The sequence below is a fragment of the Erigeron canadensis genome, chromosome 5 (assembly GCF_010389155.1).
Source record: "Erigeron canadensis isolate Cc75 chromosome 5, C_canadensis_v1, whole genome shotgun sequence".
In the NCBI taxonomy this organism is placed as follows: Eukaryota; Viridiplantae; Streptophyta; class Magnoliopsida; order Asterales; family Asteraceae; genus Erigeron; species Erigeron canadensis.
In genome coordinates this window covers 32391991-32408624 of record NC_057765.1, presented here as the reverse complement: position 1 = coordinate 32408624, position 16634 = coordinate 32391991, and the positions used below count along the sequence as shown (strand labels likewise).

The 16634-nt window shown below is 33.9% G+C and overlaps 2 protein-coding genes across 3 annotated transcripts; both read right to left on the bottom strand.

Annotated features, from left to right (window-relative positions):
* Positions 1-110: 110 nt before the first annotated feature.
* LOC122599490 (EH domain-containing protein 1) lies at positions 111-8051 on the bottom strand. Of its 2 annotated transcripts, none has more exons than XM_043772013.1 (16): positions 7846-8051; positions 7671-7750; positions 6932-7000; positions 6794-6851; positions 6635-6690; positions 6487-6523; positions 6314-6381; positions 4942-5055; positions 4405-4507; positions 3703-3752; positions 2780-2908; positions 2418-2669; positions 2245-2324; positions 1746-1872; positions 554-697; positions 111-473 (listed from the first exon to the last, which is right to left on the bottom strand). In XM_043772013.1, exons 1-16 carry the CDS (start codon positions 7928-7930, stop codon positions 288-290), a joined length of 1638 nt encoding a protein of 545 aa, XP_043627948.1. In that variant the 5' UTR covers positions 7931-8051; the 3' UTR covers positions 111-287. The 2 variants fall into 2 exon arrangements, with proteins under 2 accessions (XP_043627948.1, XP_043627949.1); XM_043772014.1 differs by having other exon boundaries at positions 6487-6520.
* Positions 8052-11170: 3119 nt separating this feature from the next.
* On the bottom strand, positions 11171-14138 carry LOC122599692. Its single transcript, XM_043772243.1, has 4 exons — positions 13561-14138; positions 12631-13080; positions 11969-12248; positions 11171-11562 (listed from the first exon to the last, which is right to left on the bottom strand). Exons 1-4 carry the CDS (start codon positions 14068-14070, stop codon positions 11426-11428), a joined length of 1377 nt encoding a protein of 458 aa, XP_043628178.1. The 5' UTR covers positions 14071-14138; the 3' UTR covers positions 11171-11425.
* Between the last annotated feature and the right edge of the window lie 2496 nt (positions 14139-16634).

Below are 16634 nucleotides of genomic sequence, written 5' to 3'. Positions count from 1 at the left end.
GGAAGGGTCTGCACTAAAGCTCTGAAGTCACACCATGCACGACATTTTACCAGTCTGTCTTCGTATAGGGTTTGGTTCTCATGGAAAGCAAAACAACATGATGCATACAGTTTCGTTCTCAAAAACTGTGTAAAAAAAGCTGATATTTCAGAACGTTTTCAGCAGCATATTCATACTCACTTTTCCTAGTCTCATAGTACACACTGCATAATAGACTACATACAATGATACGAATGTATACATACATCATTACATAGTTCAAAAACATCACTTTTCCTCGCATAGCTTTAACCATATGGATTGCTGAAATTCTTTAAAAGATCTGGAATGTCATAACCAAGCATATCATCAACAGTTTGAATCAACTTAGGTTTCAACTTTTCAAATTTGTCTAGATTGTAACCAGTCAATCTCTCTCTGAAGCTTTCTACATATGGGAAATCTCCAGCCGGCAAGTGATGCTCCCTTTGAACCTGTGTTGACAGGCTCGTGAGTATACATAGTTGTCACAATATTTTAACCTGAAACAGATAGAAAAGAAAATAGAAAGAACCTTTGCAAATACATCATCAAGGTTATCGATTAATTTCTGCTGAGTTTTAGCCTTCCCCATCATGGCAGGCATCTCTTTTCTAAGATGACTAATAATGAAAGCATGGATCTTGGCTGCTCTGGCACGTTTCACAAATTCATTGATCTGACACGAAGATCAGATTAGAAAGACTTAAACCGACAAACGTTATAAGCATGGTGGTTGATTTGGGTTGTGTTTCATCACTAAAAAGTTGTAAATAAACAATCAGCTTGAAAAGTAACAGGTCAACCAAGACAAAAGTCACCCAAAGTTAATTTTTTAAAATAAAACCTCAATCTTTTTTATTCAAAAAATTTGAATTATTACCTAAGACCAGGCTTGCAAAACCCAAGCAACCCAGTAAGGTGCCTGGAATTCAACTCGTACTAAAACTCGGTCAAACTCAGTTCAGCACTGGTCAGACTCGGGCAACAAGAATCAAAGTTATGACTTTATCTTTGAACTCTTCTTTTATTACTAAGTTATTGTTCGTGTTAGTCACTAATAATTCTGTTAATCTATCAAATAATATTTATATTTTGTGAACTGTGAAGTATTATGTTTATGTTTCCGAGCAATTAAGTTTAAACTTTGAAGTATCATGTTAATGTTTCTAAACGACTATGTTAAGTTTGAAGTTTCTAGCGTATTTCTAATTTTATATTACATATAAATTCAGAAATTATTGTTTTTATATATAAATATCACAATCCAGGTTCCCACCGCCTAGTCCTAGTCGCCAAAAACTCGAGATTCGCCCCCTCTCCGAATCGAGACCAAGTTCCCCAACCTTGCCTAGGATAATATCAATCAAACTTTACATGCAAATTAATTTTTTTAACAAATCTAGAACTTTTGGACAAAAAAAGTTGCGGGTCAAACTGACTCATTTAATCAATTATACAAACCGTCCATACCACCAATTTTTGATACCGCTACTTGTGATCTGTCATTTAGCTCCAAAACAAAATGTCCCAATTCTTTATAAATTATGATGCAAGCACACATTGGTAACGAAGTTGGTCCATTAACAAACCAGTGTTTATTTGTGTACCCTCTATGTGCGTCCTACGAACCCATCTCTAGTATGCAGGAGTTGGGACTTTAAAAATACATATACGAAAAAACATAACCCTGATAAAAATTAGAAGCTTAAGATAGTTAAACTCACTCTGCGATCACAAGCCTTTTTAGGTATGTCTTTCAAGTCACTAAGAAGATCATCCTGCTCCTTCTCAAATAGCTCTGTCCCAAGTGGCCCAGCTTTGACCGAATCAATAGGCTTGTCATTGAAGGAACTACATATCAAAAGAGGTGTAAGTTTAGTGAAGGTAAAATATATACTAGACAATCTGCCCAAATCCAAATATCATAAAATTTAGAAGTCGCAATTTTGTCCCATTCACAGGTAAGAGTTGAGTTTGAAACTGTTCAGTAAATCTGACTAACTTAGTTAAAATAATAATGGGTGAAACGTCATCCCAAGTGTATTTAAATGTATAAAAGCTCCAAAAAAATCTGGTCATAATTTTAGATTATTACAATTACTGTATAAAGATCAGTTCTGTAATCATATATCACATATTATATTATACTAATTCTTAATAAACCACAGCTAAAAATATTGTTTTCAGAGAAACAAGGTAAGACAATATATAAGATGAGCATACCCAATGTAAACACGCATAACCTCCGGAGTGTTTAGGACTTTACCGAGGGACCACATGAGGGCCCCATACACCCTCATCAGCTACAAAACAATAACCGCTAGTAAGCAACAAGGTTGGCCACAACTTAAGCATAGATAGGAAAGTAATATATTGTATTGCAAATTATGTCATACTTGTTGGGTATCAACTTGATCAGCCTTGTTCAAGACAACACGTATCTTGTCATCATTTCCTCGTAAGGATGCTATGACACGTTTGAACTCGTCACTGATATCAAGTTTGTGTGGATCAAATAGAAGCAATATGAGATCACACTTTGAGGCAAACCAGGATGTGACACCAGTAAAGTCATAGCTTCTTTGAGTTCTCTGCTTTTCTCCTGACAAAACTCCAGGAGTGTCCACAAATGTAATATGCTCCAGCAGCTATTTATAATAATAGAAAAACATAAACATATTAGTTAAAGCATAAACATATACGCTTACACATAATCATAACATATAAAGCACACATAAGATTTTTCACGATAACTAACAGGATGTGGCATTTGAGAACACTCGAACTTTGACAAGAATGCGGTTCCAAAATTAGTTAAACCACTGTATGGCATGTCTGCTTGAACAGCAACAGTATTTCCTGGGATACTTCTCTCATCTGGTCCATTCTGTGAATAAAAGCAAAAATTATGGGAGGTTTAAATGTTTCAGTACTTCATATACAATTATATAATTTCCTTTTTCCTGCAATTCAAGCCTTAATGTATAATAAACTAACACACTAAAAGACTTTTGTAGGCTACCCTTACATCAAACCCCATCTCACTTTTAATGATATTTATAATTAAGAATAAATAACATGTATAGATCCATCAAACTTTGGCGTTTCAGCCTCTCCATATTACAATATCATACTTCGATCAGGATTATGAATATTCAAGCACACAATCTTTGGACAAAAACACATCCGTAGCTTTTGACCCTTTGTAAACAGTTAAAAGATTTCCGACCAAAAAATCAAGATCTTTCACCATTTTTTGCCTGGGTAGAAACCAATAAATACAATAATGCTCTTATATTAAGAAGAGAAGCATTACAATAATACTTTAATACTCTTAATACTAAGGAGTGTAAGAAAGAACTATGGCTATAACCTTAAGGGATTTGCATCCATTCCACAACATTTGACTTTGTCAAATGGATTCCATTAACTTGCTTATTTCATAGTTTATGGCTCTTAATGGTCTCCTTTTGAATTTAAACTCGCTAAATGCAAACTTGATGAAAAAGACGATTATGAAGTGAAGGTTTACATGTCTTCTTTCATACTTTGGATTGTAGCATGTCCCTTGGATTCGCTTAATAAATTTCAAACCAAATGTCTACACACCCACGGTATGTACACGATAAATTTAAAATTTTAAAGGACCACGGAAAGAAAAAAGAGAGATTTGATACATACCATGACAACAACAAATCTATCTGTGGTGGGCTCCGGTCCAATATGAGCTCCTGTTACAAGGATGTATATAATTATAATTACAACATATATGAAGTTCTAACAGAAATATTTGTTATCCCAAAAAAATAACATAATTATAGCAATTAGTTGTCATCTTTCAACACATTCATTTCGACTGATGCTAATCACGAAGTCAAGCCTTGGTCAATTTCAGCATTGGCAAGTGTGGATTCATAAATGATGTGATTGGAGGTTGACTGTTGGTTTGTTCAATCAGGTGCGTAAATGAGATTGGTAGAGCGAAATAAAGGAGCAATACTTCTAGGTTTTGTTAAACACTAGTCACCTTGTTAAGAGGTTTGGGAAACAAGGTTTGGGAGCTACAAATTCATTTTTCCATATACACACTTAGAAACAGCAAATTCAGCTTGCTTTAATCATGTGGGCTCTTTGAGTCCGCACTTAGCAACAATGAATACAACTTTTTTATTTTGTCAATTTGTGGACTCCCTAAATTGTTAGTTAACATCAGTGGGTTAATCAAACTCTAATATCATAGTTACAAACTCCGTGAACAATACTTGGAAACATTTTACATTTCATGATAGTTAAGGTTAAATTTGATAGAAGATACAACATTTATGAAAACAAAAACATAAAAATAGAAACAAAGAAAAGAGAAGGGATGATAAAAAAACTAGCCTGGATAACTACTTCTAAGCAAATGCTTGATGAATGTTGTTTTCCCAGTTGAGTATTGACCCAAAAGCATTACCATGGGTTTGGCATCAAAATCGCTGTTGGTCTAAAACAGGACATCAAGAAAAATTAACATAGTAACCAACCATAGGTGATAAAGGTGACAAAAAGAAGTGCTGGTAGGGTAATGGGTTAAGTCAGGTTTGGATTTACAAACATATACAAGTACTTCTTCTTCCATTTTACATTTTGTATTAATGCGTTAATTATGATTACAAAGACACAACACTAATATAAATTTGACCTAATCTCTGAAAATACACTTTTGCAACGTTCCCCTTTTAGCTAAACTTTTGAAATTTGAATATAATCTTACTGTATAATATATAATAAAAATCAAACCGACCCATTTATAAGTAAATGGATTAGCATTGGTCATGTGCTAAATCAGTAAACCATGTAATGAAAAAATGTGAAAAAGGTTTATAGTACACACAATACCTGCTATAGCATCGAAACACATAGATTAAGACTACTTACCAATAAAGGAGAAACAAAATCATTAAATTGATATGTGACTTCTAAAGGCTTCAGTTTCTGAATATAAAGCTTCTTTAGGCCATCAATGATTGATGTAACAGCAGTCAAGGGAACCTGGGTATATATAGATAAAATGAGATGAAAGAATGATACGTAAAATGCAACCAAAGCTATGAATTCTCCGGTAGAAACGTAAATTCACAATTCAAGAGGTAAGCCAATCAGTAATAGTAAACAGTGTTATAATACAAAGAAGCTCAAAAATATCTTGGTGGTCAACAAGGTTTAAAAAGGCGGAAACGAGCCTCGAGGCGTTTTCCCTTCGCCTCAAGAGGCGTAAGCCTCGAGGCGAACCGAGGCGTAAGGTCAAGGCGATAATAAAATATTAATATTTTATATATATGTTAATATAAAATATTCACAATATAATTTAAAATGTAAAAAAATTGAGGGACTAGAGCTGTAAACATGTAATCCTTAGTAACTTTATATGACAATATATTAAATTAAATTAAATACGCATATACTATATTGTTCTATACGTGGCAGCAAAATGGATTTCCAGTCACTCCATCATTATCTTTCCCACCACTTAATCTTTACTCTATAGTCTTCGTCTCTTCTATCTATTCCAATTCACCAATTGACCTTCATCTCTAACAATTTCATTTACAGAATATTCAGGTCCTATATGTTAACTCCGATCGGCATCATCATCATTCTACTTTCTTGAATCATATAATTATACATTCGATCATCATCATCTGATCTCGATTAACTCATATCGCATCATCATCCTTAACTTCGATCCCAGATCTCGATCATCATTATCATCATCATCAGAGATGCAGATCAAAGAAAGTTCGTCCCTTTTTGGTTTCTCCGCCTCATGCGCTTCTCTACCGCCTCATCAACCTGAGGCGCACGCACCAAAAGACTACCCTGAGGCGCCGCCTCATACGCGCTCCATGCCCGCTTCGCCTCAAAACGCGCCTCGAGAACGCTTTTTTAAACCATGGTGGTCAATACAATCGTAATTTACTCTTGTATAATATGCACAGAAAGCAGCACAATAATGCAAAATCTTAACAGCTGAATCATGCACGCTCTACTTTGCAGGTTGGATTTTATATAAGACAACTCTGCTCCAATCGACCAATCTAAGACTGGGGCAATGTCCCGTTCAGCCCTTCTATAAGCATGATATTCGTGTACTTTATGTATGAAGATGGAAGTTTCAGACATCCTATTTTCCTAGAGATTGCTAGTAAAAGTATCCTAGATCTTTCATATGCACATAGTAATCTGCTACTTATATTTAAGTATCTCATCTTACTAGGTGAATAATTAGGACTACATCCATATCATATACCTTCTTTGCAGATTTTGAAGAAGTAAACCAACCAGCTGATGCTGATTGTGGTTGTGGCTGTGAAGTACCTAAATCAATGTTAGAAGCAAGCATCAGAAAGAAAGACAATAAACAATGGAAATCTCTATTTTTGTCATTATAATCCGAACATATTTAAAATTTAAAACCATTACCATTTGTTTCAGAATCACTTTGCCGGCGTTGTTTCTTCTGCATACATTAATAAACAAGTTATGATTACATTAAAGAAGTTTGACGTCTCAGACAATAAGAACCGTGTTGTGTCTCAAATCTTCTTAAGTGAGAGATAGGTATACATACAGCTAGTAAGATATCCAGACCATCCATCACTGGTGGTTTCAGATTTTCAAAATCAACTGCAATGTAAAATAACATGTACCCAAGAAAAGTCATAAAAAACTTCAAAAACTACATTTTAATGTCGTATAACAAGAAAAAGAAAGTGATTGCACTGCTTACCATCAGAATTTAAGACGTCATTGCTTATAGCATGCCCAGCTTGTGCCATAGAAATCAACTGCAATTATGCCCAAAAAGTTCACATGAGCAAAATAATAGAAGTGCCAAAAGAAAAGGTATAACTAAATTACAAACTACCTGCATTGCAGTAATGAACTCTTTCAAGCCAAGGAAGCCTTGTCGTCTAGAATCTGCAATTGCCCACACCTAAAAAGCCAAATGAATTGGTGCAAATGTACACTTAAACATATCAGCTTTAAAGTAGAAAACAAACAAACCAAATATGATTAAAAAATAGTATATAACAGAAAACGAGAGGATAGAGGTAATGTAGTATCACATTAATCCTAAAACTTGAGGCATTAAATATTATAGCGCGAAATCTATTGTACCTATCCAAGTTTGAACTTTACTACGGTGTGGATCAAAAATCCAACTAACACTATTGTATCTATCCAGTAGCACTTTGCTGACATGGCAACGTATATAGTTATATACTTATATATGAATGCCACACGTCAAACAAGCAACACCGAACACATACAATAGCAATATTCAAAAGTCGAATACTGCTTATTTTATGTTCAATACATGCAGTAGACTTTAGTCTAAAGTTGAATACATTTCCAATAACTTATCCCTAACAATACGAAACTTTCTCGCAAACGAATAAGAATCATGTGGCAACACCGGAGTCGCATTAAAACTCTAACATGTTGTAGTAGTTAGTTACAACAAACTATTACTATAGGATCTATTAATATGTGTCAAACAAATATTACATTATATATCAATAATACAGTTCAGTTTTATTCACACAAAAAAAATTAGAATAAAATAAAGAATAAAATTGTATAGAATTTTTAGTAAAATAGACCTGCTTGAGCTCTTGTCTGCCTAAATTTGACATGACAAAAAAATTTAAAGCATCGGCACCAGTTATTCTACCATCTCCATCTGCAAGTAAAAAATATATATATATATTAATATTAAGATATTAAAATTATATAATCTATATCTATCTATATATATAAATGAGAGGAGAAGGATACCTGAATCAGCAGCAGTAAACCATTGCTTATAAATCATTTGATGTTCAACTGAGCACCGACTAATTGCTGCTGAATCGATTTCCATTTTACTTTATTGTTATTGTAAGTCAAAAATAAAATAAAACGAAAAATCAGTATAAATCCAGCATTTGATTTGACGGTTTAAAGCAAAAAAGCCCTAATTTTGTTTCTTGAGATCTTGCCGACGGTAATTATAAGTACAGTATTAAAATAGTAGTCAAAAAGATACTTTTATTTCTATGTTTCCCTCTTTTGCCGTGCAAAGGCGCCAAACCTTTGAGTGTGTCTAAATTCTACTTTTTTTATTTTTTCCCCAAAGTTTTTTTTATCTCAACCGCATCTACTATTTGCAGTCCACATCTACTATTTGCAGTGATAGTCGCTGCAAATAGTGTGGGCTTCCTTTCTGCAATGACAAATCTGGAAAAAAAAATAGCAAGCCCCCTGTTAGTAATCGCTGCAAATAGTCTGATTTATTTACCAAAAATTTGGTCGGGATACCAGCCACCTTTATTACTCATATTTAACTCCTTAATTTGAAAATTTAATAAATGGGAATTGGGAATGACAGAAAGATTTTGTTTACATGTAAAATAGTTTGTATTATCGTTGAGGCAACATGAGGGTTTTAGGTTTGGGAAGACCTAGGTAACCTAAGGGTAAGATTTACTCATATTACTTTTTTTTTTTTTTTGAAAGGCTAATGGACGACCCAAGTCGAACACAATGATGTAGGTGACCACCTCACCATCCCACAATACTCGGTAGGAGGAAAAACCTCTTAATCTAGCCGCCCGAAGACACGACGCTAATTAAGAGAAAAACCTTGCCCCTTCCATAGACTCGAACCCGGGTCTACTTCATGGGAGGACTATGCCTATGCCAATGGTCTAAAGCACCATCAGCTATTCATATTACTAGTCGTGTCGTTTAACAAATTAATAGGAGGTTGATTTCTTAAAAAATTCGAATGACATTCTGCTCGAAGGATGTATGTGCCGATAAGTGGGATGAACAGGTTCGGACCATTCGAACCTTAAAAAAAAATAGTTTGTATTGTCTTTGTATTTATATTATATACTTACTCCTTAATTTCATGAGACATGATATTTTCATATTTTTATTAGTTACATTTATTTATTAAAGCATTTTAAATGGAAACATTTTTTTAAAACATATTTTATTTTGTCATCTCATTAATCTACTAACTTTAAGCTAGTATCTACTCTATGAAAAACTTTAATTCAGAAAAAGGTTTTGTCTACATTCGCTACTTCAAAAAATAAAATAAAAGTTACGTCAAGATAGGAGGTCATGAAAAATAAACGTGAATCATGATAGTAAAAACATAGTCAAAAACAATCAAAACCAGTTTAAATCCGCTTCGGTTAGACCTAAACGTCAAGCGGTTCATACAAATATGGGCAAATTAGTTTTAAAGGTATTTAAGTTGTCTATTTTTACTAAAATAAGTATAAACCAAAAACACCTCCTATTATAATACCTAATGGTGTAAATTTACCTTAAATTAGTGATTAAAAATACCACCCCCACGTGTAGCTGTTTTGTCCTAAGTGGCTTGCCACATGAATAGACCAAAAATCAGTTTATGGATACATATAATATGTATTCACCCAGATTCATATTTACGAAATTTGAGAAAAAAAATTCTCCATCACAATCAACATCATCATTTGTAGGTAAAAAGAGAAAGGAACTAATACTCGGATAATCAACATCATTATACCCAGATGTGTTACACACACTAGGAAAACATACATACACTCAAACAAGTATATATAAATAATAGCAATATATCATCGTAACTTGGAGCCTGGAGGTGATGCGGTAGTGCTGGATATCCACCGGAATCTCGATGGGATAGGGTGGCGAGGATAATGCTTAATTTTGATGATAAAGACTTTTGAATGAAAAAAAGCACATTACCATCTGCCACCGTCGCTGCTCCTTCCGCCGCCACTGATTTTGCCGTCACCGAAATCTTGATGGTGGTGAGGATGAAATGGCCGGATCTCTATGGTGGTGGGGATCAGATGGTCGGATCTCTAGGGTGGAGGTGATGGGGTGACCGTATGACAATCATAATTATAATCTCAATGTTACTTTTTTTTTTTTTTGAGGTGTGAGATTTGGGGGTTAGGGTTTGTCACCAAAACCCATAAATCATTAGCATCATCATCAATTTCCTTCAATCTGAAATTATAACTGTAATAGGAGACGATGATTCAAAAGAAGAAAAAAGTGATAGCAAACCCCACATAATCCATCGTCCTAACCACACGCCACTCGCCGGCGATACTTTCTTCTACGACTATACCTTCGTCACCGGAAAAACGAGCATGTGGTTGTGGTGCTAGAAATTTAAAGATATGATTTTGCAGTTGTTTTAGATTTGAATGGTGGTCATTTTCTACTTTACATTCACACGCAGTGGTGATTTTTGTGGAAATAGACAAATAGTATGAGAAACTTGTATTATTATGGCTCAGATACTTTTGTATTTGTGCTGTGTACAGATGTGGTGGTGGTTGATTTTGCAGTGTATGTACACATTACATAAAAATTCATGATCTAGAAATATAAACGGTCAACGAGTCTATGTGGCGAAGTGACATGGAGCTAAAGTAAACGGTCAAACTAATGACATGGTGATAACACACACAAAACAGCTCCTACATTAGTTTTGGAAAACCAGATAGTGGTTTTATTACCTAGTTTAGACGAAATTTACACACCCTTATATTATATTAGAGGGTTTTTTTGGTTAATACCTTTAATAGATAAAAATGACAAGCAATATACCTTTAAAACTAATTTGCCCTACAAATATTGATGGTTCTTTAGCAACGATCCACTTGTTCATTGTTGGACTTGGACATGCTAGCACTTAAAACCCGGTCCGCTCCCACTTAAACCAGTGGTATGAAAGCTATCCACACAAGAAAAGGTTATATTAGTCAATTTATCAAATGAACCTTGATTCGCCTCGTTTACAAAGAAGTTCACAATTGATGACAATATCGACTAACCATAAATACTTCAAACTAAAACTCTTTTGAACCCCTAACTCACATCTTTCCGATTTGACTACTTTTTCATATATGATGATGGTATCGACTGAGCATAGATATCGGCTTCAAAAACAAACTCATGAGTACCACATGAGCTATATATTTTGGCACACATATATAATTCCAATTGTAAATGCGCTACTTACATTCGTGTATAATGAGTGAACGACTCAAACAAATAAATTGAAGTTACAATCGACATAATAAACGAATTGAACAAATAACATATATAACCATCAACAGACATACAACACACAAAAATATTCATGTCCTCATTTTTGCACACTCGTTCAAAATTTCTGCGAATCCTGTTCAATCTTTTTCATTGCACACTCTCACGGGGCATTCACGGTATCATACATACGTTGCTGTAGGTGGCTGTCTTGGTGTAACAATTCATGTAACCAAATGGTGGTAGTACTTTTTACACAAGTATATTGAATCTTCTTGGTCTGACATTGTATTTATCACGAAATGCCGATGGTCTTTCCAAGCAACCATAGGACCAGCGTCAACTCTATTGTCACTATGGTGTGTAGTGTAGTTCTGTCTAGGACATACCCAAACACCGCTATCCCAGCTCTGTTGTTCTCAAAATAAGACACTACAACAAATTTCAAACCGAAATCGTTAATTATATGAGTGACTGATTTTGGTATCAATTATCTTAATCAGATCAAGTAACCTTTGTTTAGACTTTAGGTAAAGATGAAATGGGTCGAAAAGTGGCCCAAAGTTTGTTATTTTGCTTACTATTAGAAACTTATTCAGATTAGTGTTGTAATTATTCGTAATATGATTTTTTAATTCATATTAAATGCTTTCAATATTCATAGAAAATGTCAGCAAAAAGTGTTTGCAGGTCAACCCGCCTAGCGCTAGTATTGTTTTGCCCCAACCCCCTTTTGACCTCTTATCCATCCCACTCCATAACCGTCCTTTTTTTACGGATCTCAGGGTGGTAATTATTTGCTACTATGATCATGATAAAGAAAGTTTAGCTGACTTACATAAGGCTTGCCTTTTCTGGAATGAAATTGTGCTGTAAGCGTAGGATGGTATAAGCTTAGTATTTACCAACTCATCTTCTTCATTGCCAACATCACAGTCTGATGTCGATTCTTCAGATGGGATGGCTTCTCGTTCACCTTCTGGTGACTCGAAGATATCAATTGTTGCACATACATGCCACTTGGCAGCCAGGCATGTCACGCCTTGTGCCTTGTGAGTGATCCCAGTCGCACTCCTCATCAAAATCATTAAACCAGCAAGCAGGCTTACGGAAACCAACTACAATACAAGACATACAGACACCATCTTGTAAATTAAATCCAAATTCCCATATAAAATATCATTAGAAATTAGTAATGGTAATTTTGAGCCAGTTACTTTTATGCATAGGTCAATCTGGCCGGGTATAATAAAAAAAATACTCGTACTACTAAAAGGTAGCTAAAAAGAGCGGGTCAAATGGGTTGAAAGTTGACCCAAGTGTTAAAATGTACTCCCTCCGTCCCATTTTAAATATCATAATTTGATTTTTTAATTTTTTTTCTTTCAACTTTGACCGTAAATATAAAGTATGGACATAAAGTGTTTCAAGCAACTCAACTTGACCCGAACCCATTTTTACCCAACTTTTGTCAAGAAAGCCATAGATACAAACACTTACTGCAAGTTCACCGGTTTCGAAAATGTTGAGGTCTGCAGTGCTGCGAGTAGTTACAAGAAGTGATACAAGCTGACTGACCGTGACCACTATAAGGACCAACAACATGAAAACACGATAACGATAGCTTATAGTATTCAGGTGTCTTCTGATCCTGAGATGTTCCCTCATTACACTTTTTACATCAGAGTCTATATGGAAAACTTTGGCAAAATCTTGTAGACGCAGGATTTGCAGGGAACAAACTAGGCGGAAAAGGACACACACAAGAAAATACACCACGATTCTGTATAGCCAAGAGAAGAGTTCCAGGGTACATGCTACTGCGTCGCTCAACATAACATTTCCGAGAAAAGTTATGGCTGTGGCAACAGAACTGTACCACCAAATTTTGTATGCACACTCGAGAACGAAACATGGGATCACGAAAATGGAGAGAATTTTAAGCGATCTCTGCATTAACACACGAATAGTACTTGTCAAATATTCATTTAAGTTTAAAATTTTTACATTCAGTAAACAATAATGTTCACAGTTTTGGGCCAATTTAATTAAGGATCACACTACAGGAAACGAAATCAATAGGACTAAAAATTTTCAAGTTTTCAGGATACTTATCTTTTAATTCTTAAATATGTAATCAGATGTTAAAACAGTAACTTGCAGACAAATAAGCCCAAATTCATATTTATTTAGTTTGATTAATTAAGATCTGTATAATTTGTTAGCAGACTAGTTTCTTAACAAGTGAGTTTGATATATCCTTCAAAATGTTCAAGATCTAATACCTATATATGTTTGAAAACTTCATATTATCATATTTACTTTTTCCAGACACTAGAAAAATATCAAATTTACTGTTTCAATGATAACTTTCAGAAAATGATCAGTTAAAAAAAAAAAGTGAAACATATAGGACGATCGAGAGCTTACGTTGACTTGTTCAGTATACCCTTTACGGACGTTTTGGCTTTCATCACAAAGCCTATCAAAGAACAAAAACTTACGAAGTCCATAAATCCTCATAAACTGCGAAAGAGAAACAAACGAAAGCGTAGCAACACAACTCAGAGACAACTGAACCAGCATATCGAAAGGTCTAGCGTGTTGATTGTCACAATTACTACACGCTAGATAGAAATGAGACAAGCTAGGAACTATAAAAGTAAATATAACGAACACTGCCCATGACAAAGATGCGGTCCAAACGTTAGATTGATCAACACACATTAATAAAAGCCATGATCGGAAATTCTGGAGTTCATCGTAGGCATGTGACTTACTACGCGAGTAAATTTGCCTTTTCGATATCAAGGCTACGCTTTCATCTTCCATATTGGCAGCGAAGACGTTAAGAGGAGACTGATCAATAATATCTATATCGATGTATCTATATATTTGAAGTAGTGAAATGGTAAGGTTAGAAAGTATTATTTCTTTCATGCTTTGTTCATGTTTTTTTGTTGACAGTTGATCACGTACTATTATTGATATTTATGATCATGATCATGATTAAGTTTGTTGAGTGTACGTCGAACCATTCATATTGTGTGTGGTCTTTAACTATTTTTTCCCTTAGATATTTTGTATTTAATTTGTGTATTTAAGTCTCAAGCTATGTTTTAAAGGTATAAAATTAATTAATGAGCTTTAATTTTCATGTTTTTCATATAGAAATTTTGCTACATAAATGAACACTGCTTATTGAACCAAGATCAACTTCCATTTTCAAAAGAAAGTTTAAGTTAAGTAAATATGCTTTGGATGAAAATTACAAAAACCCTTTTATATAAGAAAAAGTCTAGACACATGTTATTAATTTGTAGAACAAAAAACGAACAAATTACACATTTTAAGTTACACAAACTTAAAAGATTAATTTATCACATACGTACGAAATCTTCATATAAGTCAAGTGTAAAGAAATTACGTGCAAAAATTTAACTAGCATATAGATCGTATATATATCTCATATCCAAACGTACAAGTCACTTTGTTAGACATCACAAATTATTATTATTATTATTTCATTTATACCTACAACTAATGGAGGACCCAAGATTTGTAAAGACGGACAACACAATTTTTTTATTGTTGGCCTTATATCGACGTAAAATAACGACAATGACTAAATTGTTACAATTTTTTAGGATTTTTGACAATTTTTTATGATTGTTAAGAGTTTTTGGCACTTTGGGTGGTTTTCATTTATCATTTAATTGCACAAGTACATCTTTATGAATTTATTATTAGGATAATCTTTTCAAAGTTTTTAATTAGTTGCATTGACGGGTATTCCATATTTGTTTGACACGTAACACCAATAAATAATATATCGTTTTCCAAAAAAAATTACACTACATGAATCTAGCGGACTCATAGGCCGGGCTACCCCTAGGTTATATGTAGGTCCGCCTATGCCTACAACAACTGTCTGATTTGGTTGCGTCGTTCGCGTCACTTTCATAGACAGCTTAGCTCCTTCCTCTCGCATGTTATATCTCTGCATATATATATATGATCATGCAATTTTGATATTAATATACTCAATTAATCAATAATATACTCAATTACAAAGTTGATAATTGATGATAATTGATAAACATACTAAGACACTCCCAGTATGATTAGTACTTTACATTTTTAAAATTGAACGCTAATTAATTATATATGAATGTGCGTTTTAAGGTTTCTCTTTCTTTTATATATATAAATATCATAAAGCCGACACTTTTATTAACATAGAGACCACACATCACAATAATAAGTTATGACCCATAATTAAGATATTAGCTACACAACAAAACGAAGAGGGACCTCATTCGAATTTAAGCTGATGTATCTCTTAACATGTGTTTTTTTTTAGTGTTAATACCAACAATAATGCATACAACTTTCTAAAGTTTAACGAGATCATCATTTTATTATTTCATACAATTTGTACTATAACTTTTGTAATGCATATAGTTTTATCAAGTTTAATAACACGGTACCTGTGCAATGCACTGGTGGTGGCTGCAACGAACGTTGGGTGGTGTCGGCGACAGATAGTGATAGTGGCGACTATTGGTGATGTTGCGGGGTCAAGTGATGTAGGTCGTTAATATGAAGGTGGTGAAAGTATTTCAAAAGATAAAAAGATACCCGCGCAATGGAGCGGTGATATGGTGCTGGCTGCGACCAGTGGTGATGGCGGCAAGGGGTGATGGCGGTAGCGGCGAGTGATGGTGATAACTGATTTAAAGATAATTGATATAAAGGGCAATGGAAATATATTAAAAGATAAATGATCATTTTGTTTGTCTCTTTTTTTTTTTTTTAACTTCTTAACAAAAGTAAATTATATGTATATAATAGTAAGTATATAGATAAATAGGTTACACATTTAGGAGAGGATTGTTTCAAGTTATTTCTCTATTTTGAGTAAATGACAACTTTCTTTTCCTTAATCCTATCAAAAGATGTAAAATATTAGCAAAAATAGCATGATTACATTTTGAGGATTCTCAGTGGTCATGTATTGAGTTAGGATTAAATTTCAATACAGATGAACACCATTAAGAGTGTTATGTATTATGTTACTATTGAAGAGTGTATTAAAAGATAATGACAATGAATACGGAAAAAATGTTCGTTTTGTTTTCTATTTTTTTCTTTTTCTCTCACATGCTTTAATATTCATTACATTTTAAATAGTGGTAATTAGATCAGTATTGATATTATTGAATGTATTGCGTGTAAATCGAGGGAAAATGTATTAGAAGGGAGTTTTGCTGATGTGGCGCTGAGTTGACAGTGTATTAGATATATTTACCCTGACAAAAGTCTGCTTATGGTACCTTATAAAGCATTTTACTTCTTTCTCAACCACTCACTTTTTTTCAAATATATTAAAAGTTTAAAATGTCCGAAAGACTCCTTTAACATTCACCATCTAACTTCATTACTTAAATACCTATAATATCTTTTCAATGAACAAACCTTTATCAAAACTACAAAAAGCCTTA

Excerpts from the sequence above, each read along its gene's own strand:
- LOC122599692 (XM_043772243.1), bottom strand. The coding sequence starts at position 14,070 with ATGAAAGAAATAATACTTTCTAACCTTACCATTTCACTACTTCAAATA. Across the intron at positions 13,081-13,560 it reads GGTATACTGAACAAGTCAAC|AGATCGCTTAAAATTCTCTC; the intron begins GTAAGCTCTCGA and ends GTGTTAATGCAG. Across the intron at positions 11,563-11,968 it reads CCAGAAAAGGCAAGCCTTAT|TGTCTTATTTTGAGAACAAC; the intron begins GTAAGTCAGCTA and ends AATTTGTTGTAG.
- LOC122599490 (XM_043772013.1), bottom strand. The coding sequence starts at position 7,930 with ATGGAAATCGATTCAGCAGCAATTAGTCGGTGCTCAGTTGAACATCAA. Across the intron at positions 6,852-6,931 it reads AGTTCATTACTGCAATGCAG|TTGATTTCTATGGCACAAGC; the intron begins GTAGTTTGTAAT and ends GCATAATTGCAG. Across the intron at positions 6,691-6,793 it reads TGACGTCTTAAATTCTGATG|TTGATTTTGAAAATCTGAAA; the intron begins GTAAGCAGTGCA and ends TTTACATTGCAG.